Genomic DNA, 22478 nt, shown 5'->3' with positions numbered 1-22478 from the left:
GGTCCCCGGAGGAAGCCTCCGAACTAGGCTTTCAGAAGGGAACCAGCGTCTGTTAGGGTCCTACTGTGTGTGGAGGTCTGCTCTGGGCGCTGTCCCCGAGCCACCCCACTTGGTCCTCAGGTACCTCCCGGGGAGCGAGGATGCCCGGGGCAAGTGAGGAACTCCAGGAGCGGGGAGGGGCTGTGTCCGGCCTGCCAGCAGGACCCAACAGGCACTCAAGTGCTAGGAAGCAGATCCCCTCGGAGACCCCCTCCGAGCCCCAGGGTGGGGACTGGGGTTGGGGGTGGACAGGACCCCGAGAGCCGAAGGCAGCTTCGGTGGTCGCCTGGGTCTGAGAGCCGGTCCCGAGGGGCCCACACCGGACCGTGCCTAGCCCCGAGGCTGGGAGGGGCGTCCACTTCCCCTCCCTCCCTCGCCCTCCTCCTCCCCTCCTCTCCCTCCCGGGCGGGGTTCCCGGAACGGCCGGGCGGGGCCGGGCCGGGCCGGGCCGGGCCGGGCCGGGGCGGGTCGGGGCGGGGCGAGGCGAGGAAGCGGGTGGCCGAGCGGGTCGCTGAGGCTGTGGCCGCGCTACGACCGTCAGTCCGTCCGCCCGTCTGCCCACCCGCCCAGCCATGGCCGCGCCGGCCCCAGCGCCTCGGATCCTGCTGCTGTTGCTGTTGCTGCTACCAGCGCCTCCGGGTGGTGAGTCTTGGCGGGTGGGGGAGTTTATCCCGGGCAGGCATGGGGGGTGGCCACGTCCGCGCCGTCCCTGGTAGGAGCCCGGACAGCGCCGTCCCCGCAGTGACCCCAAACGAGCCCTAATAATTCCGAGGCAGTTAGCGGACCCCACGACTGGTCTCTCCTCCACTCCAGCCTCCCTCCCGTCTGCACTGACACTGCCCAGACCCCAGGCAGCTGCCATCATTGTTCTGTCGTAGAATGGGGAGGGGGGAGGTGTCTGTCCTCTAGTGTTCCAAGGGGGTGGGTAGGATTCCCTGCCTGGCCTTAGCGGGGCATGGTGGCAGCAGGGAGGCCTGGCCCCTCCATCAGAGGCCTTCCCTCAGCTTCTGTTTATTGGTTGGGAGCCTCCACACTCTGCCTCCATGGCCCTGGTATTCCTGGAGACTGCTGAAGCTGGCCCCCAGGGTTGGAGGAGACACACTAACTGTGTGTTGATTGTAGACGGATGAATCACAGACGGCGGAAGCCAGGCTGGGGGCCTTTCATGGGTAGGGATTGGAAGAGCGTACTGCCCCCACCCGCCTCCATAGGAAGCCAAAAATGCTTCTGGGGTGGGTGGTTTCCTCCAAGGGAAGGACTTTATTTCCTTGGGACTGGGACGAATCTGGAGGACCTGGGAAAGTGAGAAGGTAGAGCCCTGTTCTCTGGTCCAGTGAGGTCTGGACAGCCTGGTTCAGAGCGTCTGGGCATCAGAAGAACATTTGTGTCATGGGCTTTTGGCTCAAACAGACTCACCTGTGTGTGTCTTCAGGCCCAGCTTAGACGCTTGGGCTGGGCTGTGGCTGTAAAGGCTGTAATGGCCCTGCTGGAGGTAGGTTGCCTGAGCCTCCCAGTAGCATGGGCTATGCTGAGTGTACCTGCTGGCAGGTGGACAGCTGGCTACGTTGGGTCTGTTGGTGGTCCCATCCTCTGCCCTGCAGCTTTGCCCAGAGCAGGGTTCTGCCTGGAGCTGCCAGGAATAAAGCATCTCCCCCACCAACCACCCCATTCCTAGTTGTCCCTTCTCAAGGAGGTCAGTCAGTGCCTCTGTCTTTGGACCTTGCTCTGCCAATGGCCCCAGGGTGCATGATACTGTGGGGGAGGAAAAATTTTCCCTTCTTGCCATCTAGGTTCTTTGACTGGTCTAATAATTAAATTGATGTAAGACAGATTAACAGGAGAAAAACAAAAGTTTAACAACATGCATACCTCCTGTATACATGAGAGAGACACAGGAAAACTGAGTAACTCCCCCAAACGGTGGAAGCCCTCACCTTAAATACCATCTTGAACTAAAGGCAAAAGAGGATACTGGGGGTCAGTTATGGGAAGTTACCAGGAAAAGCCCAGTAAACAAGGGTAAGGTTGTTATGCAGATTTAAATCTATGCCTTCAGCATTGATTCTAGAGATAAGGTCATCCCCCTCTTCCTAGTACAGGGAGGGAGATACCCTTACAAATGGAGATTTCCTTTATACTTACAAATGTCTATTACAAAAGGGTAACTTCTTAGTTTTCAGAGCTTCTCCTATGTCTGCAGTTTCTTAAAAATAATCTGCTTAAAATAATCCTTAGGCCAAAGAGGAATATTTATTTATGTATTTATTTGGATGTGGACCAATTTTAAAGTCTTTATTGAATTTGTTACAATATTGCTTCTGTTTTATGTTTTGTTTTTTTGGCCACGAGGCCTGTAGGATCTTAGCTCCCCGATCAGGGATCGAACCCACACCCCCTGCACTGGAAGGCGAAGTCTTAACAGTGGACTGCCAGGGAAGTCCCCAAAGAGGAATATTTAGGGGTGACAAATTTTCCCTTTCAGTATACCAACCAGGCTGGGTCTTTAGAGTCCCAGTGCTGTGCCAGGACTTTCTACCTCAGGGTTTATCAGGACTATCCCCAGCCTACCATAGTCATCTGGGCCTTGCTGGACTGGGTGTTCCATCTGGGGTCTGTCCAGGCAGAATCCAGGACCATTCTGTCCTGCTGGTGGGCACTAGATCTGTGCTAATGTAGCCAAAAGATGCGTGGGAACATTTGGCTGTAACATCTTGCTGGAAGTCTGCAAACTTTGTGGTCATTTTCCACACTTGTCAGCCAGGTATACTTAGATCCCACCTCTGGCTAAGAGCCTTGTGATGGTTCTGGGGCTCCACATGGTGCCATTGCCTCAGAGCCCTGGCCTCTAAGGGCACAAACGTTTCCTAGGTGCCTACTGCAGGCCCAGCCCAGGGCTAAGTACCGCATGGACACTTCTGTGGTGGGAGTGACTGTGGCCGATGGAGAATTGGTCAGGAGGCAGCCTGCTGTAAAGCTATAATCTGTGAGGGGCAGCCCCTGAAGTCGTAGTGTCCAGCAGGGGCTGAGGCTGCTGCAGCTGAGCTGTAGGGACGGGGAGTGAGGATTAAGAATGGGTCAGTCTGGGCTCCCCTGGTGGCGCAGTGGTTAAGAGCCCACCTGCCAATGCAGGGGACACGGGTTTGAGCCCTGGTCCGGGGAGATCCCACATGCCGCGGAGCAGCTAAGCCCGTGCGCCACAACTACTGAGCCTGCGGTGTAGAGCCCGCGATCCACAACTACTGAAGCCCGTGCTCCTAGAGCCTGTGCTCCACAACAAGAGAAGGCACCACAGTAAGCCCACACATCACAACGAAGAGTAGCCCCCACTCACCGAAACTAGAGAAAACCTGTGCACAGCAACAAAGACCCAATGCAACCAAAAATAAAAAATAGTAAATAAAATAAATTAATAAAAAAAATATTAAAAAAAAAAAAGAATGGGTCAGTCCACTTCGCGCTTCCAGCGCAGGGGGGAGCTAAGATGCCACATGCCGCGCAGTGTGGACAAAAAAAAAAAAAAAAAAAGAACGGGTCAGTCCAGTGCCTGGTCCCCAGCAGCTGGGACTGCTGGGCTTGGGTGGCTTCTGTAGGAGGGGGCCTGGAGTAAGGCCTTGATGGGTAGGTAGATTTGAAGGTGGAGGATGGGAAACAGGTAGAATACAGGTACAGGTAGAGTATGGGGTGAACTTCAAGGTCCTTTGTAGTCTGGACCCTGCTTTGTGGACTCTGGGCTTGATCCCATGGCCTGAGAGTGGGGAGTGGCCCAGTCAGATTCACACGTAGAAAGTTCACTGTTCCATCTGGAGGGCAAGTGGGCTGGTTGGAGAGGGAGGGAGCCCAGGTTGGCACCTCTGCTGTGGCCCAGGGGAGAGGGCAAGGCTGGTTGGGGCAGTGGCCAGAGGTGGCCAATGAGTGGGATGGCTCAGAGATGGCCTGGCATGCTGGGGCCTGCTGGCCTTGCTGGGGAAGGGGCTGTATTGGCTGGGACAGGGCTGAGGCCTGGCCCCATGGCCACAGATGAACGGTGTGTTTCTCTGTTCCAGCCCACAGTGAGGTGTGTATGGTTTCCCCTGGACGCAACCTCTTCCCCAAGTTCTGTCCTGATTTCTGCTGTGGCACCTGTTATGACCAGTACTGCTGCTCTGATGTGCTGAAGAAATTTGTGTGGAATGGAGAAGAGTGTGGTGTTCCGGAGGCCAGGTGGGTGCATCGGAGGTCACAAGGTAGGCGGCCTGAGCCTGCCCCTCTTTCCTCTCAGCCCTCTCGAGATGGTGGCAGATCACTGAGGGTGGGGGATTGGGGAGTCCTTGTTCTGGGCTGGACTCCCCAGACCCTCCTCAGGTAGTCCCTTGTTCCTCTCTCCCCCACTCTCGAGGGCTGAGCAGGTTTCTCAGGGGTTGGTGGCCTCAGCGGGCCCTGTGGCTCACCCCTGGGTGTGTACTTGTACCAACGTGTCCTCAGGGTGGACACTTTGGCGTGAGTGTACCCCGCAGTGTGTGTGTGCACCTGGTGGGGGGTTGTATGTGATTTGTGCAGGTATCATCTTGTGGACCCTGGAGGGCATAGTGCATGGGCGTGTAGCCCACTGTGGGCCATGCCTGTGTCCTCTTGCCATGGCCCGTGGATTTACACTGCATCTTGGGTTTAAACTGTTTCATAGGCTGGAACCAAGGTTCTAGGACCCTGTGTGTGTGTCTCCCTTTGCCACATTGTGTGTTTCGTTTGTGTTTGGCCACAGGTATAGAGGGTTGAGGTAGTCATACTGCTCAGCTCATGGCAGGTGACCATCATTGGTCTGGGCAAGACCAACCCTCCACCATCTTACACCATCTTATTTTAGTCTCTCATGACCATTCCATTCCCCTCTTATTCTGTAGGCAACCAGTCAGTCTGTTGTATTCTTTCGATTATTTGTGTTGCAAAGTTTATATTCTGTGGGCACAGTGAACCCTCTTACTTTTTACTTATTTATTTATTTTTGGCTTCGTTTCTGTGTGAGGGCTTTCTCCAGTTGCGGCGAGCCGGGGCCACTCTTCATCGCGGTGCGTGGTCCTCTCACTATCGCGGCCTCTCTTGTTGAGGAGTGCAGGCTTAGTAGTTGTGGCTCACGGGCCTAGTTGCTCCGCGGCATGTGGGATCTTCCCAGACCAGGGCTCGAACCCGTGTCCCCTGCATTGGCAGGCAGACTCTCAACCACTGCGCCACCAGGGAAGCCCAACCCTCTTACTTTTTGCAGTCAGTGCAGTGTTTGTAAGACCTATCCACATTGCTGTGTGTACATCTGGCCTGTGCCCATCACTGCCATGTCATTCTTTGTGGTGTGAGTCCAAAACTTGCTATCATAGATAACTGCGGTGGGCATCCTCATATACTTCCTCCTTTACAGAGCCATGTGAGAATTTCTTGCCAAGTACAGTGGAGCAAATTGCCAGGTCAGAGAGGTGCATGTAGTTACTGACTAAGGAGTTGCAAAGTTCTCTGGGGAATGGCGACACCAGGCTGCATACCTGTTGGATCATATTCTACCGTTTTACTGCTACCCTTTTGCTGTCTTTACATTTTATAAGTGTCTTCTTTCTTTCTTTTTTTTTAAAAATTTATTCTGGTAGCTTTAAAAAACAGGAGGATTTATTCCATTTAAGTTTAATGTAATTGTTGGTATTTCTGGGATTATATTCAATATTTGCTCTCTTGTTTTGTGCTTTATATTTGTCTCGTTCTATATTTCTTTCTTTTTCACTTACTGTATTGTTTTGGTTTGTTTTCATTCCATTTTTTTCTTCTAGTGTTTACTTCTTTTTCTTTTATTTATTTATTTATTGGCTGCATTGGGTCTTTGTTGCTGCGTGCGAGCTTTCTTTAGTTGCGGCGAGTGGGCACTGCTCTTCGTTGAGGTGCGTGGGCTTCTCATTGTGGTGGCTTCTCTTGTTGTGGAGCATGGGCTCTAGGTGCGTGGGCTTCAGTAGTTGTGGCATGTGGGCTCAGTAGTTGTGGCTTGTGGGCTCTAGACCGCAGGCTGAGTAGTTGTGGCCCACGGGCTTAGTTGCTCTGCGTCATGTGGGATCTTCCCGGACCAGGGCGTGAACCCGTGTCCCCTGCATTGGCAGGCAGATTCTTAACCACTGCGCCACCAGGGAAGTCCCATGTTTACTTCTTTTTCAATCTGTATACTTTTATTTTTTCTTGTCTCATCACACTGGCCAGAACCTCCAGTACAATGATGAATAGAAATGGTGAGAACAGACATCCCTGTCTTGTTCTCAATTTTAGGGAGAAAGCATTCGCTATTAGGTATGATGTTAGCTGTAGCTTTTTCATAGGTGCCCTTTATTGGGTTGAGGAAGTTCCCTTCTGTTCCTAGTTTGCTTGGAGTTTTAATCATGAAGGGATCTTGAATTTTGTCAAATATTTTTCCTGCATCTTTAGAGATAATTAGATGATTTTTCTATTTATTCTGTTAATATGGTAAATTATATTGATTTCATTCTTTTTTTTTTTTTATTATTTATTTATTTATTTATTTATTTTTGGCTGTGTTGGGTCTTCGTTTCCGTGCGAGGGTTCTCTCTAGTTGCGGCAAGCGGGGGCCACTCTTCATCGCGGTGCGCGGGCCTCTCACCGTCGCGGCCTCTCTTGTTGCGGAGCACAGGCTCCAGATGCGCAGGCTCAGCAGTTGTGGCTCACGGGCCTAGTTGCTCCACGGCATGTGGGATCTTCCCAGACCAGGGCTCGAACCCGTGTCCCCTGCATTGGCAGGCAGATTCTCAACCGCTGCACCACTAGGGAAGCCCCTGATTTCATTCTTAAAGAATATTTTATCTGAGCAGGACTTAAGTTGATGGTTATTTTCTCTGACTCCCATTATCTCTGTTGAGACATCAGCTGAATAGTCAGTTGTCCATCATTTAAAAGAAATCTTTTTTTTTCCTTATGACAGCTTTTTAAGATTTTTCTTTTCTTGTCTTTGGTGTTCTTCAGTTACACTATGATATATCTAGGTATAGATTTTTTAAAATTTATGATGTTATGTTTGAGTTTCTTAAATCTGTGGTTTAGTGTCTTTCATCAGTTCTAGAAAATACTCTGCTATTCTTTAAGTATTGCCCTTTCTCCTTCTCCTTTCCTTCTGGGACTCCATTTATACGTGCTGCATGTTCTCCTCCAGTGTCCACATCTCCTAGTCTCTCTTCCATGTTTTCATCTCTGTGCTGCATTCTGGATAATGTCTTCTAACCTTTCAGTTCATTCAATTCTTCAAGTGTCTAATCTGCTGTTAAACTCATTCCTTGAGATTGTTTTTTATTCTGTTATGTTGTAACATATAATTCACATACAGAAAACTGCATTAAATAAATGTACAACTCAGTGATTTATCACAAAGCAAATATCTGCATAACCACTATACAGGTCAAGACATCAGAAGTCCTGTTGAGCTTACTCCCAATCACTGTCTCTCCTCTCATCGCACTAAGATAGTGATAATTCTAACTTTTACATAGCCTTGCTTTTCTTTAGAGCTGTAATACCCAAACATGCATCCCTAAGTTCTATAGTTTAGCTTTTTTATTGGGGTTGGGGGCAGTATATATCATACATACATAAAAGTACACAAATATAATGTGTACAGTTCAGTGAATTACTGCAGGGTAAACATATCCACACCCACGTAACCACCACCTATCCAGGGCAAGAATTAGCACATCATGGCATCCCAGAAGCCCCCTCATGTTACTTACCAATCAGTATTCCCTCTGTTATCCCAAAAGGTAACCATTAAACTGCTATACCTGTTGAACACACACACACACACACAGACATACACATGACATCATACATCTATTTTCTATCTGGTTTCTTTCTCTCAACATGTGAGTTCATCCATGTTGTGTTGTCTGCTCATTTCCATTGGTGTATGTTAAGTTTTATACCACAGTTGATCCATTTTAATGTTGATGGACATTTGGATTGTTTCTTCCCTCCCTCCCTTCCTTCCTTCCTTCCTTCCTTTTGCTGTAACAAATAATGCTGCTTTGAGCATCCTTGTACATATCTTATGGTGCACATGTATATGGATTTCTTTTAAGTATGCATAGTAGTAGTAGTGCATGTAAGTAGAGATCAAATTTCATTTTTTAATATGGGTATTCAGTTGACCCAGCACCACTTATTGAGAAAACTATCCTTTTTTTCTATCACTCTACAGTGCCAAGTTTGTTACAGATTGAGTGTCCACATATGCGTGGCTGTCTCTAGGCTCTGTATTATGTTACATTGGTCTATTTGTCTGTCCCTGGGCTAAAGCAGACTCAATTACTGTGTCTTTATAATAAGCTTTGATATTCTTCAATATTGTCTAAGTGATTTTTAAAATAATTAATTAATTATTACTTTTTGGCTGTGTTGGGTCTTCGTTGCTGTGCTCGGGCTTTCTCTAGTTGCGGCGAGCCAGGGCTACTCTTCATTGCGGTGCGCGGGCTTCTCATTGCGGTGGCTTCTCTTGTTGCGGAGCACAGGCTCTAGGCGTACAAGCTTCAGTAGTTATGGCTCGTGGACTCTAAAGCTCAGGCTCAGTAGTTGTGGTGCCCAGGCTTAGTTGCTCCACAGCATGTGGGATCTTCCCAGACCAGGGCTCGAACCCGTGTCCCCTGCATTGGCAGGCGGATTCTTAACCACTGCGCCACCAAGGAAGCCCTGGCAGGTAGATTCTTAATCACTGCGTCACCAGAGAAGTCCTACATTCTTTCTTAAAGGATATTTTTCCTCGTTATAGATTTCTAGGTTGGCAGTTATTAACTTTCAGCACTTTGAAGTTATCAAAGTTCAGCACTTTTTTTTTTAAAGATCAATTTATTTATTTGTTTTTTATAAATTTATTTATTTATTTTTGGCGGCGTTGGGTCTTCGTTGCTGTGCACGGGCTTTCTCTAGTTGTGGTGAGCGGGGGCTACTCTTTGTTGCGGTCTGTGGGCTTCTCATTACGGTGGCTTTTCTTGTTGTGGAGCATGAGCTCTAGGCGTGCAGGCTCAGTAGTTGTGGCTTGTGAGCTCTAGAGTGCAGGCTCAGTAGTTGTGGCACACAGGCTTAGTTGCTCTGCGGCATGTGGGATCTTCCCGGACCAGGGCTCAAACCTGTGTCCCCTGCATTGGCAGGCGGATTCTTAACCACTGCACCACCAGGGAAGTCCCAAAGTTCAGCACTTTGAAGCTTTCATTCCATTGTCTTCTTTTTTTTTTTTAATGTTTATTTATTTATTTGGCTGCATCGGATCTTCATTGTGGCGTGTGGGATCTTCTGGTTGTGGCATATGGGATGTAGTTCCCTGACCAGGGATCAAACCTGGGCACCCTGCATTGGGAAGGCAGAGTCTTAGCCACTGGACTGCAAGGGAAGTTCCCTCATTCCATTAACTCCTGATATCTGTTGTTTCTGTTGAGAAATCAGCTGATGGCTTTATTATTGCTCCTTTGCAAGCGACATGTCTTTTCTCTGACTAATTTTTAAGTTTTTCCTCTTTGTATTTGGTTTTCAGCAGTTTTACTATGATGTGCCTAAGTGTGGTTTTCTTTGAATTTTTGCTGCTTGGGGTTCACAGTACTTCTGGAATTGTTGGCTTGTTTTTTTTGTTTTTGTTTTTGCCAGGAGAAAAACAAACAATTTAATAGCATGCATATCTCCTGCATTTATGGGAGATATCCAGGAAAACTGAGTAACTCCAGCCATCATCTTTTTAAATATTGCTTCTGCTCCATTCTCACACTTCTCCCTCTAGGACTCTAATTACACATATGTAAGACATTTGTACACTGTATTCCATATTTCACCTACTCCTCTTTTGTATTTACATTTACCATCTTTTTTTGTCTCCAGGCTTTAGTGTACGGATATTTGTTTGGGCCTATCCTCCAGTTGATTAATTATATCTTGCACTGTGTCTAATAAATTATTATCTTTTTGTGTAATTTTTTAGTTCTAGAATTTTTATTTGTTTCTTTTTTATATTTCAAGTTCTCCTAAACTGCTTGATTTTTTTTTCCTTTCATCTCCTTGAACAAAGTATGTTTTGTTTTGTTTTGTGGTTTTTTTTTTTTTTTTTTTATTTAAATTTTATTTTTATTTTTGGCTGCGTTGGGTCTTCGTTGCTGCGTGCGGGCTTTCTCTAGTTGCGGCGAGCAGGGGCTACTATTTGTTGCAGTGTGCGGGCTTCTCATTGCAGTGGCTTCTCTTGTTGCGGAGCACGGGCTTTAGGCACGCGGGCTTCAGTAGTTGTGGCCCATGGGCTTCAGTAGTTGTGGCTCACGAGCTCTAGAGTGCAGACTCAGCAGTTGTGGCACACGGGCGTAGTTGCTCCGTGGCATGTGGGATCTTCTCGGACCAGGGCTCGAACCCTTGTCCCCTGTGTTGGCAGGCGGATTCTTAACCACTGCGCCACCAGGGAAGCCCTGTTTTGTTTTTTAATATTCATTTACTTATTTGGTTGCACCAGGTCTTAGTTGTGGCAGGTGGGCTACTTAGTTGCAGCTCACCGGCTCCTTAGTTGCAGCAGGTGGGCTCTGTAGTTGTGGCAGGTGGACTTCTTAGTTGTGGCACATGGGCTCCTTAGTTGTGGCATGTGAACTCTTAGTTGTAGCATGCATGTGGGATCTAGTTCCCTGATGAGGGATTGAACCTGGGCCCCCTGCATTGGGAGCACGGAGTCTTATCCACTGTGCCACCAGGGAAGTCCCAAAGTATTTTTTTTTAAATTTAATTTAATTTTATTTTTATAAAGCAGGTTCTTATTAGTTATCTTAAAGTATGTTTTGTTTTAATGTCAGGGTGTGATAACTTCAATATTTGAAGCCCCTGTGGATATTTCTATTGTCAGTTGTTTGTGTTGTTTTCTAGTCATGTTGTCTAGTGTCCTAGTGTTCCTGAAAATCTTCAGTTGTGTGCCAAACATTGCGTTTGCAAAATTGATTGTAGACATTTGGACCTTAGGACTTCCTCCAGGGAGGATTGATATTGCTTTTGCCAGGGACTTGAGCACTCTAAGGTCACCTTGGCCTAATTGCAGAGCTGAGCTGAGAAACTCTTGCTGAGTTTCTCCTTGCTTTTCAGGACCCAGCCCAAGTAAGTGGGAATCATCAGGGCTTGCCCACCTGCTGGCCTCTGGATATAATTTCTACCACCTGAGGCTTTCAGAAATGCTGCTCTCAGCTGCCCCTCTGAAATAGGCTAATGCCCCCAGGAGAAAAGGGGCTTCAGATGCCAGGCCCACCTCCATGGAGGTCTCTTCCCAGCCACACACTCCCCCCGCCCTCCCTGCATCCCAGCTTGGTGTGCTTTACTCTTGTTATTGCTTGCCAAAGCACGCACACTGAATTTTTAAAAAATATTTTCTTCTCAGTTTTACTTGTCCTTCAAATTTAGTATGGTATAGTTGTTCCTAATGCTCTTGCATTTTTTTTTGTTTTGTTTGTTTGTTTCTTGAATTTTATTTTGTTAATTTTTTGAGAATTTATTTTGAGAATTTTCAAATATATACAAAAGCAGAGAGAATAATAAATCCATATATCCATCACCTGCTCCCATAGTTATCAATACTCTGACATTAGTGTTCCATATACCTCCCACTACTTTTGTTTTCTGGATTATTTTAAAACCCATCCCAGGCATAAAAATTTCTCCTTAAATGTTAGTTGTTATCTGCACAAGTGAGTCCTTTAAAAAGAAATATAATCATATATCAGGAACACACTTGGCACATTAACAGCAGTTCATTAATAGCTTTCTATACTAGAACAGTCAGCTCTACCCACCACCAGAGCCTCCCATCAAGCCTCTTAGATAGCCTCAACCACCAGAGGGCAGACAGCAGAAGCAAGAAAAACTACAATCCTGCAGCCTGTGGACCAAAAACCACAGTTACAGAAAGATAGACAAGATGAAAAGGCAGAGGGCTATGTACCAGATGAAGGAACAAGAAAAAACCCCAGAAAAACAACTAAATGAAGTGGAGATAGGCAACCTTCCAGAAAAAGAATTCAGAATAATGATAGTGAAGATGATCCAGGACCTCGGAATAAGAATGGAGGCAAAGATTGAGAAGATGCAAGAAATGATTAACAAAGACCTAGAAGAATTAAAGAACAAACAAACAGAGATGACCAATACAGTAACGGAAATGAAAAATACACTAGAAGGAATCAATAGCAGAATAACTGAGGCAGAAGAACGGATAAGCGACGTGGAAGACAGAATGGTGGAATTCACTGCTGTGGAACAGACTAAAGAAAAAAGAATGAAAAGAAATGAAGACAGCCTAAGAGACCTCTGGGACAACATTAAACGCAACAACATTCGCATTATAGGGGTCCCAGAAGGAGAAGAGAGAGAGAAAGGAGCAGAGAAAATATTTGAAGAGATTATAGTCAAAAACTTCCCTAACATGGGAAAGGAAATAACCACCCAAGTCCAGGAAGCGCAGAGAGTCCCATACAGGATAAACCCAAGGAGAAACATGCCGAGACACATAGTAATCAAAGTGGCAAAAATTAAAGACAAAGAAAAATTATTGAAAGCAGCAAGGGAAAAATGACAAATAACATACAAGGGAACTCCCATAAGGTTAACAGCTGATTTCTCAGCAGAAACTCTGCAAGCCAGAAGGGAGTGGCATGATATACTTAAAGTGATGAAAGGGAAGAACCTACAACCAAGATTACTCTACCTGGCAAGGATCTCATTTAGATTTGATGGAGAAATCAAAAGCTTTACAGACAAGCAAAAGCTAAGAGAATTCAGCACCACCAAACCAGCTCTACAACAAATGCTAAAGGAACTTCTCTAAGTGGGAAACACAAGAGAAGAAAAAAACCTACAAAAACAAACCCAAAACAATCAAGAAAATGGTCATAGGAACATACATATCGATAATTACCTTAAACGTGAATGGATTAAATGCCCCAACCAAAAGACATAGACTGGCTGAATGGATACAAAAACAAGACCCATATATATGCTGTCTACAAGAGACCCACTTTAGACCTAGGGACACATACAGACTGAAAGTGAGGGGATGGAAAAAGATATTCCATGCAAATGGAAATCAAAAGAAAGCTGGAGTAGCTATACTCATATCAGATAAAATAGACTTTAAGGAAAGGGAAGAGATAAAGACATGTATTGAGGATCATCTTATGTAAAGAAATGGATTTGTATCTACTTTTCTGTATGCTTGAAAATTATTCGAATACTTTTTACAACGAGCCTGTATTTATATATTACTTTTGTACTTTAAAAAATAAATTTAAAAATTAGAAAAAAAAAAAAGCTTTCTGTACTAGTCTGTCTTCAGTTGCCTCCACTTGTTTCAAAAATGCCTTTTCACAGGTGGTTTGTTCAATTCAAACAGTTATTGTTATTTTGGGGAGGGGGGCCGCACCATGAGGCTTGTGGGATCTTAGTTCCCTGACCAGGGATTGGACCCAGGCCTCAGCAGTGAGAGCGCCAAGTCCTAATCACTGGACCACCAGGGAATTCCCAGACAGTTATTATTTTTAAAATCTCTGTTGTGTCTATAGTTTACCCCTTTTCATTCTGTATTTTTATCTTTTTGCGTCTTTTCTCCTTTTCTTGATTAGTCTTGCCAGAGGTCCACCAGCTTTGGTTCTGTTAATCTTCTCTATTATTTTCCACGGCTGCTATTCTCTTTTATTTTTGCACTTATCTTTATTAATTCTTTCCTTATTTGGGGGGTTTGTTCTATTACGTTTTTCCCATCTTCTTCAGTTTACTTCCATCTCAGTATTAAAGCTGTAATTTCCCTCTAAGAACTCTTTAGCTGTGTTTCACAAATTTTGACCAATGGTATTTTTATTATCATTCAGTTTTACAGATTTCTTAATTTCCTCTATGATTTCTTATTTAAGCCACAGTTCTTTTGTTGTTGTTGTTGCTGTAATATGTTAGTTTCCCAAGGTATGAGGGGTTTTTCTTTTAGGATTTTTTTTCTTTAACTTTGTGGTATGTGTCTGTTGTTACTGATTTATAACTTCATCCCATTGTGGTTGAAGATACTTTGTATGATAGCTGTCTTTTCAAATCTCTTGAGACTGGTGTTGTGGCCTCACATGTGGTCTGTCCTAGAGAACGTCCCATGTGCACTTTAGAAGGACGTGTGGCTTTGTAGCCTGAGATCTTGGTGTGTGTGATACCCGTCCTCCAGAGGCCCCCAGGGTTACCTGTCTGGCCCAGTATGGGGTTGGCTTTCGTGCATGTTCTGTGTGTGTGCTAAGGTAGTGTTTGTTCGTTCTTGGTGTGCTGGGTGGGGCGCAGGCATGTTAATTGTGAGGTTTCCTCTTTGCAGCGTCCCCACCAATGTGGAGCCACCGGAACAGCTGGGCTCGACACTGAAGTTCCGCTCTAGCCTGGACAGCGACCCCATGTCTGGGTAAATAAAAGCTGCAGGCTGGGTACATCTTCCTGGAAGAGGTGACAAGGGGGCTCAGGAGGGCTGTGGGGACTGGGATGGCACAGAGTCCTTGGGCTAGGGCCCCAGAGAAGCTGTCACCATATCTGACCTCCAGGACCTTTGATCCTTGTGTTGGGTGTCTTCATCATTGTGCCAGGGATGGGGGAGACTGTGGTTGGGGGTTCACGATGGAAAGGCCAGGTGTGGGCGTTCATATTGACCTAGGTGATGGTGTGGGCACAGGTGACCTATGGGTGTAGGTGATGGGGAGGTGGTGACAGTGATGGGGACGATAGTGGCAAAGGCGATAGTGATGCGGCAGTGGTGGCAGGGATGAGATGATGGGGGCTACAATGCTGAGTGTGTGGTGATGGTACAGTGGTGATGCTGGGTGCAGTGGTGGTGGGGAGAGGCCCTGACAATAACCACGACCCACAAACCCTGACACAGAGACGGTGCATCATCAGTTATCCCGGCATCTTTACCCCATAATAATCACCCCATCACTCTGCACCCCGCACCACCATTGCCCACATCACTGTCACCACTGCCACCATTACCCCAACACCAGTACCCACCACCAGCATCCCTATCACATCTGGCTTCCTGGTCCGGGATAGGGTGATGGTAGATGATGGTGGGTGTGTGGTAATGGGGGAGTAGTGCGTGTTGATGGTGTAGAGGCTGATGGTAATGGGGGCTATGGTGGGGCTATGTAATGGAGTGACAGGCAGGTGTATGATGGTAGGAGGTGATGGTAGTGATGGGGGACAGTGGCAGGGAGATGTGATAGGGATGCTGGTGGTGGGTATTGGTGTTGGGGTAATGGTGGCAGTGGTGAAAGCGATGGGGGCAATGGTGGTATAGGGTGCATAGTGATGGGGTGATTATTGTGTGGTAAAGATGCTAGAATAACTGATGATGCGCAGTCTGTGTGAGGGTTTGTGGGTCATGGTTATTGTCAGGGCCTTCCCTTCAGGGGGCTGGGGAATACCCCAATCGCCCAAACTCAGTCCCCTTCCAGGTTCCTGCCCTGTCTTGTGGCCACCGTGACGGGTGTTGTGATGCACATTTCGCGTGGATGGAACGGGCGTGCAGCTGCTTGTGTGTTTTCCTGGCGGAGTCTGTTCCACGTGCTGTCTGTCCCCTACCTCGGTGGGTCTAGAAGCCCCTCTGAGAAGGTCCACCTAGGCCTGGTTGCCCCTTTGGAGGAAGAGACTTCGGGCTCTGGGCCTGTGTAGTGGGGTCCAGGTTCTTGTCCTGTCCCATCTTGCCCTGTGGGCCTGGGTGAGTGTGGGCCTCTCTGGCTGCAGAGGAATTGGGGCAGGGCTCCTGTGAGTGGGGGAGGGGAAGAGGCGCTGCTTTGCTCCTAGGCGCCTGTGGCTGGGCCTCCTCCCTCTGTTCTGCCCGCTGATCCTGTTCCCTGTGTTGGTCAGAGACTGAGACCTGAAGCGCCACTCCCTCTACATGCAGGGAGCACCCCGTTGCTGAGGCCCGAGGCTGTGGGCTTTCAGTTGGCCCCACAGGGGGTCTGATGTCCAGCCAGTGTGGGCCTCATCCTGGGCAGGCACCATGGAGGGCTCTGGGCAGTGCTGGGGTCTGAATGGTGTTTTAGGATGAAGACCACTCTGTCTGCTCCCCGGAGGATGTCAGCAGCGGGCGGGGAGCCTGGACCATGGCTTCCTGGTCCAGGTGTTGTAGGCCAGAGAGAGGCTGGGCTGGCGGGGTGAGGTGAGGTGAGGCTGCCTGCTAGGAGGGTGGCCAGGGAAGGGGCCGCGGTGTGGTGTCCTGCTCTCTGCCCTGCATGGGGGGATACAGGACAGAGGAGGAGTGGGTTTCGGGTGAAGGGCTCGGATTTGGGTGGGATTGAGTGTGTTGAGGGTCAGCGACATTTGGGGATCAGCTGCAGGAGGGGCTGGAGAGGGTTCAGAGAGGGGGAAGGAAAGTGGAAGGTGGCCTGGCTTGTGAGTGAGTATTGAGCACTGTGTGAGAAATGTGGGTTCCACACCGCAGAACAAGGTCCCCCAGGAGGCAGAGGAGAAGTGGCTTCCCGGGGCCAGCTCAGGAGCATCTCCCCTCCCCTCCTGCAGGTGCGGAGGTGCGAGTGCCCTGCTGCCTCCCCACCAGGCCATCTTGCCCATCTGCTGGGAGTGCAGATGCTGCTCAGCCCCCTTGGGCCCCCACCCCATCCTGCCCCATCTCTCCTCTGCTTCTGAGCAGAGCCCCAGCGTGGCGCACAGCACCTGCCTTACAAAGGTTTAGGGCTCCAAGAGCAGATGCTGGGATGGTGGAGAGATGGGGTCATCAGTGACATGTCTCCTGTGGATGCCCCCAGGTGGCCGCCCCTCTGGGCCCCAAGGAGACATCCTCTCAGGTGAGCATTCGTGTGATGCCCCCTTGGCCAAGGGCACTGTTGTTTGTCCATTGGAGCATTGGTTCCTTGGTGGGGTCCAGCCCTGGTTGGAAGCTCGGGGGACGCTCGACAGGGGAAGGACCCTATGTGCTGAGGGGGCCTGTGCCAGCTCTGCCCCCCTCCCCACCTCCGACCCCTCCCCCTTCATTCTTGGACTTCACCCCCATACCCCCGCTCTTCCTCTGGGTGACTCCTTGGGTCCTCCAAGAACGAGCCACCAGGTCAGAGCACAGCGATGCGAGACCACATCTGCCTGTCATGGCCTGGGCTCCATGCTCCCCATGGTGTGGCCATGTTTCCTGTGGGTCTTACACCCACTCCCCACTTTGGCAGGTGACTCCTGTCCTGCCCTGTTGATGGTCAGTGGCTGGTTCCCTCCCCAGAGCTTCCTTGGTTCCCTGTCATAGTTCTTTTGCGTCCTGATTTCATTGTCCCTTCCTAGCTCCTTTCACTCACAGGATGATCAGGCAGGAATGGTGTGTTTTGAAGCACCCAAGTGGTGGAACCACTGGCTCCAGGCTCGTCACTGCTGACCCTCTGCGCTGACTCTGCTGTGATGGTGCAGGGGGAGGGCAGGGAGGTCCACTAGGTGAGGTGTGGACATCGCCAACCTGTGTCAGTTCTCAGCCCTCACTGCGCTCTTTCCGCAGCTCACACTCACTGTGTCACGGCTGCGTGCTGCCTGGCCAGCGTCGCAGTGAGAGTGCTGGTGTCCCAGTTCCAGAGACGGCCCTCTCGGTGTCTGGACGTTGGAAGTCTTTGGCCTCCTAGGGACCGTCCCATTCAGCCCCGCTGCAAGCTCCTTGCCTGGGCTCTTGTTCCCCTGGCCTTCTGTCCCTTTCTGCCTAGGCCAACTCTGCCTTCTGAACTTGGCCTTTGGGCTCCTTGATCTGGGAGGTAGCCTCAGCCTTGGGAAGCCCCATTCCTTCCTCACAGAGATGTGGTTCCATTAGTGTCGTGGCCTGTTGTGGCCACAGGCCCCTGCCCCACTCTGCAACCACCCCTCAAATATTGCTGTTCCTCAGGGCAATGTGCCTTGCTGTCCTACTAGGTGCTGCCCATGGGGTCCCTGAGTGAATTTATTCATTTGTTAAATACTTATTGAGCACCTCCTGTATGGCCAGGCACTGGAGATACAGTGATGGTCCAGAGCTGGTGCAGTCTGTGCATCCATGAATCCACAGGCTGGAGATAAGATGCACATTAATCAAACGCTCACACAAAGGAATGTGTGTTTATAAACTGAGGTAGACAAGAATTTGATTTGTAAGAGCACTTATCGAGGAGCCTGACCTCATCTGCATGGTCAGGGAAGGTGTCCCTGAGGAAGTGATGTTTTGAGTTGAGGTCTGAAAAGTGACCAAGAATTAATTGTGTAGGGGTGGGAGGAAGAGAAGAGCAGACTGGGCAGTTGGGCGGGAGGAAATGCGTGTGCAAAGGCCCTGAGGTAGGACACAGCATCGTGCTTTCAAAAGCTGAAAAGGAGGGTGATGTGGCTGGAGCACACAGGAGGGAGGGTGTGAGTCCCAGGCCACACAGGTTTTATCTTATTTAGACTTTTAATTAAGATTAACATTTGCCTTATTGTAAGTGTTACTATCTGATGAGACAAATCCTAGATTTTTTTCCTTTTATTATCAACTATTATATATGTATTTATATATATATACACAGAGAGAGAGAGAAAAGTACAGATACACACACACATCACACAAAGTTTAACAAGTAAATTATAAAGCAAATTCCTGTGTGACCCCAGGAGCTACAGGAGCCATACTAGGCTTTCGAGCAGGAGTGACAAGATAAGACCTGACAGGGTGGCCAAGGGGACTTGGGGAGGCATCTGCATCTTCCTGGTGAGGCAGGTTCAGGTTCAGGCAGGTTTGTGGCTTGGAGCATGTGCTGGTGGGAGAGGAGGAGCTGAGGAGACGGGTCGGCGGGCCCCCGGGTCTGCTGGTAGGCTTAGATGGCTGAAGGAGCCCATCGAGGGGACCGCTGGAACAGGGCTGGCCCGCTGAGCTGGGCAGAGCAGGAGCGTGGTTTGGGGACCCTAGGCGGGGCATGTCTCGGACCCCGTGGTAGTGCTATCCTGGACAGTGGGGTGGAGAAGCTGGGCCTGGGCAGGCAGGGCTGGGGAGGCAGCTCCGGGAAGACAGCCGAGCACTTCCCTCCCCACTCCTGGCCCCAATTCGGAGCGCAGCTGGGAGCAGCTGGGGCGCCCGCCAGCCAGCCGCACTGTGTCTTTAAGAGGCCTCGCATCTCTCCTTCCTGCCTCTGACGTCAGGGGTAGGGGAGGGCCGAGGAGATTTGCTTTACTTTTCCTGGAAAGGGGAGGAGATTGAAACCGAGTGGCCTCATGATGGAAGGGGGAAGTCCGGGGGTGCAGGAGGCCCCTGAGTGAAGGTGGAGGCTAACATGGGGTGAGCTTGGGCGCCATACTGTGTGTCAGAGACAGAGACAGAAGAGAGAGAAAGAGAGATTAGAGATCGGTGGTGGTGGCCCTACAGTTGAGTGCTATTGATTGCGTGTGAATGTGGTGTGCGTGTCTACATCCCTGGGTCAGTGGAGGGTCTGGGAGGAGTTTGTGGGTGAGGAGCAGTGACAGGCTCCTCTGGTTAGGCAGGAAGGGTACCTGATGGTCCTGTCTTGGGGCCTTGTTCTGGGCCTCACAGTGGCCAACGGCTCCTATTTTACGAACACAGTCAGGTATTTTGAGTCTGGAGTGTGAAGGGTCTGTCCTTAGTCTGGCCCAAATCTGTGCGCCGGGCCTTGCTGAGCTCGTGCTGCCCATCTGGGCTGTGAGATGGAAGACCCTCCACCCAAGGCGGGGCAAAGGGGGGTGCCCAGCCTTCCCCCAGGCCTCAGGGGAGGCGAATGCCTAAAGCTCACCAAGCCCCTTCCATGTTTTGATGTGCTTGGTGCAGTTGCCTTTTACTGGAACACTGCTTGGCCTCGGGGAACAGGGGAGGACAGCTTGGGGCTGTGGCTGTGCCCTTGAAGGTCGGCTTTGGTGAACTTCCCACCCACGGCCTGTGTTCTCAGGGGGCGGGCTCTCCACTTGGTCCTGGTCCTTGCTGAGGGGCCTGCGTGGGCAGGGAGGCGGCCTCTTCCAGAAGGCAGGGCCCCTCCAGCCCCGCCCGGCTCTTAGTTTACCCACCTGACCTTCTGGTCAGAGCGAGGGTGTATGTGGACACCTGACACAGTGCTTGGCACCCAGCAAGCTCACCGTCACTCCGGGGGCCAGCAGCCCTACCCTGGGCTCGCTGCGTGCCTCTCTTCACTGTCCTGGCCACACCAGCCTCCCCTTTCCTGGAACTTCTCCCTGTTTTCATTACCTGTGCTTCCTGAGTCATTTTCCCTTCAACACCTGCCTCCTCTAATGATCTGTGGGCTCCCAGAGGCCATGAGTTGGTCTGTCTCGCCCACCTCTGAGTTTTTGGTTCAAGCCACACAGTGCCTGGCTTGTGGCGTGTACTCGATGGACATCTGCCGCTGGCTCGGTGGGGGTAGACAAGATGTGTGTATGGGGGAGGCACCTGAAGAACTCTCTCCCATGCTCCTGAGGGTGTGGCCAGGGGGCCCCCCCTGGGCGAGGGGCCTCACATGGACTCTCAGTCAACCCCATTTTACACTTGAGGAAACACCTGAGGCTGAAACAGTTTCAAGCTACATACCCCAGAGGTTGCTCTATCTGTGTTGCCCAGAGTCTCCTCCGGCAAGAGGGGTGCACCTTGGGAATGGGTGTGGTGGGTACTGCTGGTCCTGGGTAGGGGAGAGAGGCCCTGGGCCTTGACTGGCTTTTTGGCAGGTTTGGAACGACTGTGGCCGTCGGACTGACCATCTTTGTGCTCTCCGTTGTCACCATCATCATCTGCTTCACCTGCTCCTGCTGCTATTTGTACAAGATGTGCCGCCGACCACGTCGTAAGCACCCCCACCCCACCTGCCCCACTGTGACCCCTTGTGTGAGGGTGCCGACCGCGGGTGGTGGGTGTGGTTTACCAGGGGCCTGATGGAGCTGAGCTGGAGGGAGGGGTGGCAGGCCTGGGGGTCCTAACTGGGACTCTCTTTTCAGCGGTCGTGACTACCACCACGGCCACCACAGTAGTGCACACCCCTTACTCGCAAGCTCCAAGTGTGCCGCCCAGCTACCCCGGACCAACGTACCAGGGCTACCACTCCATGCCCCCCCAGCCAGGGATGCCAGCAGCGCCCTACCCCACGCAGTACCCACCACCCTACCTGGCCCAGCCCATGGGCCCCCCCGCCTACCATGAGACAGTGGCTGGTGAGTACCCCTACCGACTCCAACTGTGCCTGACCCCCTGCAGCCGTGCCCAGGGCCAACCAGTGTCCTCTCTGTTTTCAGGAGGTGCAGCCATGCCCTATCCTGCCAGCCAGCCTCCTTACAATCCAGCCTACATGGACCCCCCGAAGGCAGCCCCCTGAGCACAACCTTGCATCTCTGGCTGCCACTTGATCTGTCATGTGTGTGTGAATGGGTATGCAGGCACGGTCCTTTTCTCCCCGTGTGTGGTGTGTGTGTCCTGTTTGTACATGAGGCTTCTTGTGATGCCAATGAGGGGTTGGGAACAATCCTTGCCAGAGTTGCTGGGACCACACTTTGTTGCCTTCCTCACTCGAAATTATGCTTCCTGAAATCTCAAGCAAAATTCAAAGAACAGTTCTTTTCCAGACCACCCCAGGGAGAGCAAGTGGGGCTTGTAACACTAGGATAGTACAGACTTTTGCAGGCAGGATGCACTCGTGTTCCAGTTTCTGCAGAATGGCTAGCCATTGCTCAAGGCCCTGGCTTGTCCCCAGGCTTGTCTTTGAAGAACCCGAGCCATGATGCAGGCAGGTGGGTGAGGCTTGGGAACTGGCTACAGGTGGGTCTCGACCCTTTCCCATAGCTCCCTGAGCCTGTGCCATGCCCAGTGGAGGGTGGGCAGCCTCCTGATATCAAAACACCTCAGGCAGAGCCCCACCCTCCCTGAGAGCTGTCTGCCTGGGCTGTGTTCTTGCATCCTTCCTGGGACTACCTGGAGGGCCACGTTTACCCTCGGTTCTGGCTGCCCTGGTTGGCTCTGGCCGCCACCTTAAGTGGGCAGGGTGGCCTCTGTCCACCTACACACTCAGGTGTCCTCCCTGCAGTGTTTTTGTTTTACTTTTAGCTAAGTATTTTGCCTGTTTTCTGTTTCAAAATGTGTGTAATAGTTGCTGTGAGGCTGAAACCCCTGGGTCCTGGAGGAAACTTGCCCCAGAGAGCAGAGAACTCTGACGTCTGATAGTCCTTGCTTCCCCAGCGCCAGCCTCACAGGCTTTCCAGCTCCTGTACCCCAGGCCACAGTTTGTCTTGGCAGTGGGGGCGCCTGGGCCAAGGTGTCGTCTGGACCAAAGGTGGAGGGGACCCTTGGTGGCTGCTCTGGCCCAGACACATACCTCGGTGTTCCCTGTTCCTCCGTTAATGTCTCACCACATAGTAGCTTTGTACCTGTTGATGTGTTTTGGAGAGTCTAGGGTCTGCACCCTTGTTTATAATAAATCCAACTATTTGGAGCTGCTGTCTCCTTT

General features: G+C 50.3%; 1 protein-coding gene across 4 annotated transcripts; it reads left to right on the top strand.

Moving 5' to 3' along the window:
- The first annotated feature begins 507 nt into the window (after nucleotides 1–507).
- Nucleotides 508–22463, top strand: SHISA5 (shisa family member 5). Of its 4 annotated transcripts, none has more exons than XM_036868002.1 (6): nucleotides 508–681; nucleotides 4083–4239; nucleotides 14387–14470; nucleotides 20713–20828; nucleotides 20980–21192; nucleotides 22122–22463. In XM_036868002.1, the coding sequence occupies exons 1-6, from the start codon at nucleotides 612–614 to the stop codon at nucleotides 22190–22192; spliced, it is 711 nt and encodes a 236-aa protein (XP_036723897.1). In that variant the 5' UTR covers nucleotides 508–611; the 3' UTR covers nucleotides 22193–22463. The 4 variants fall into 4 exon arrangements, with proteins under 4 accessions (XP_036723897.1, XP_036723896.1, XP_036723898.1 ...); XM_036868001.1 differs by having other exon boundaries at nucleotides 511–681; nucleotides 21274–22463; XM_036868003.1 differs by lacking the exon at nucleotides 14387–14470 and having other exon boundaries at nucleotides 511–681; nucleotides 21274–22463.
- The last annotated feature ends 15 nt before the right edge of the window (nucleotides 22464–22478 follow it).

The sequence above is a fragment of the Balaenoptera musculus genome, chromosome 11, assembly GCF_009873245.2.
Source record: "Balaenoptera musculus isolate JJ_BM4_2016_0621 chromosome 11, mBalMus1.pri.v3, whole genome shotgun sequence".
NCBI lineage: Eukaryota > Metazoa > Chordata > Mammalia > Artiodactyla > Balaenopteridae > Balaenoptera > Balaenoptera musculus.
Note: the sequence above shows the minus strand (reverse complement) of the source record. Positions and strands in the feature narration are given on the sequence as shown.

Bases quoted from the DNA above. Each gene is read 5' to 3' on its own strand.
- SHISA5 (XM_036868001.1), top strand. From the start codon at position 612: ATGGCCGCGCCGGCCCCAGCGCCTCGGATCCTGCTGCTGTTGCTGTTG. The intron at 14,471-20,712 runs GTAAATAAAAGC...GCTTTTTGGCAG, and splicing joins GACAGCGACCCCATGTCTGG to GTTTGGAACGACTGTGGCCG. The intron at 21,193-21,273 runs GTGAGTACCCCT...CTCTGTTTTCAG, and splicing joins CTACCATGAGACAGTGGCTG to GAGGTGCAGCCATGCCCTAT.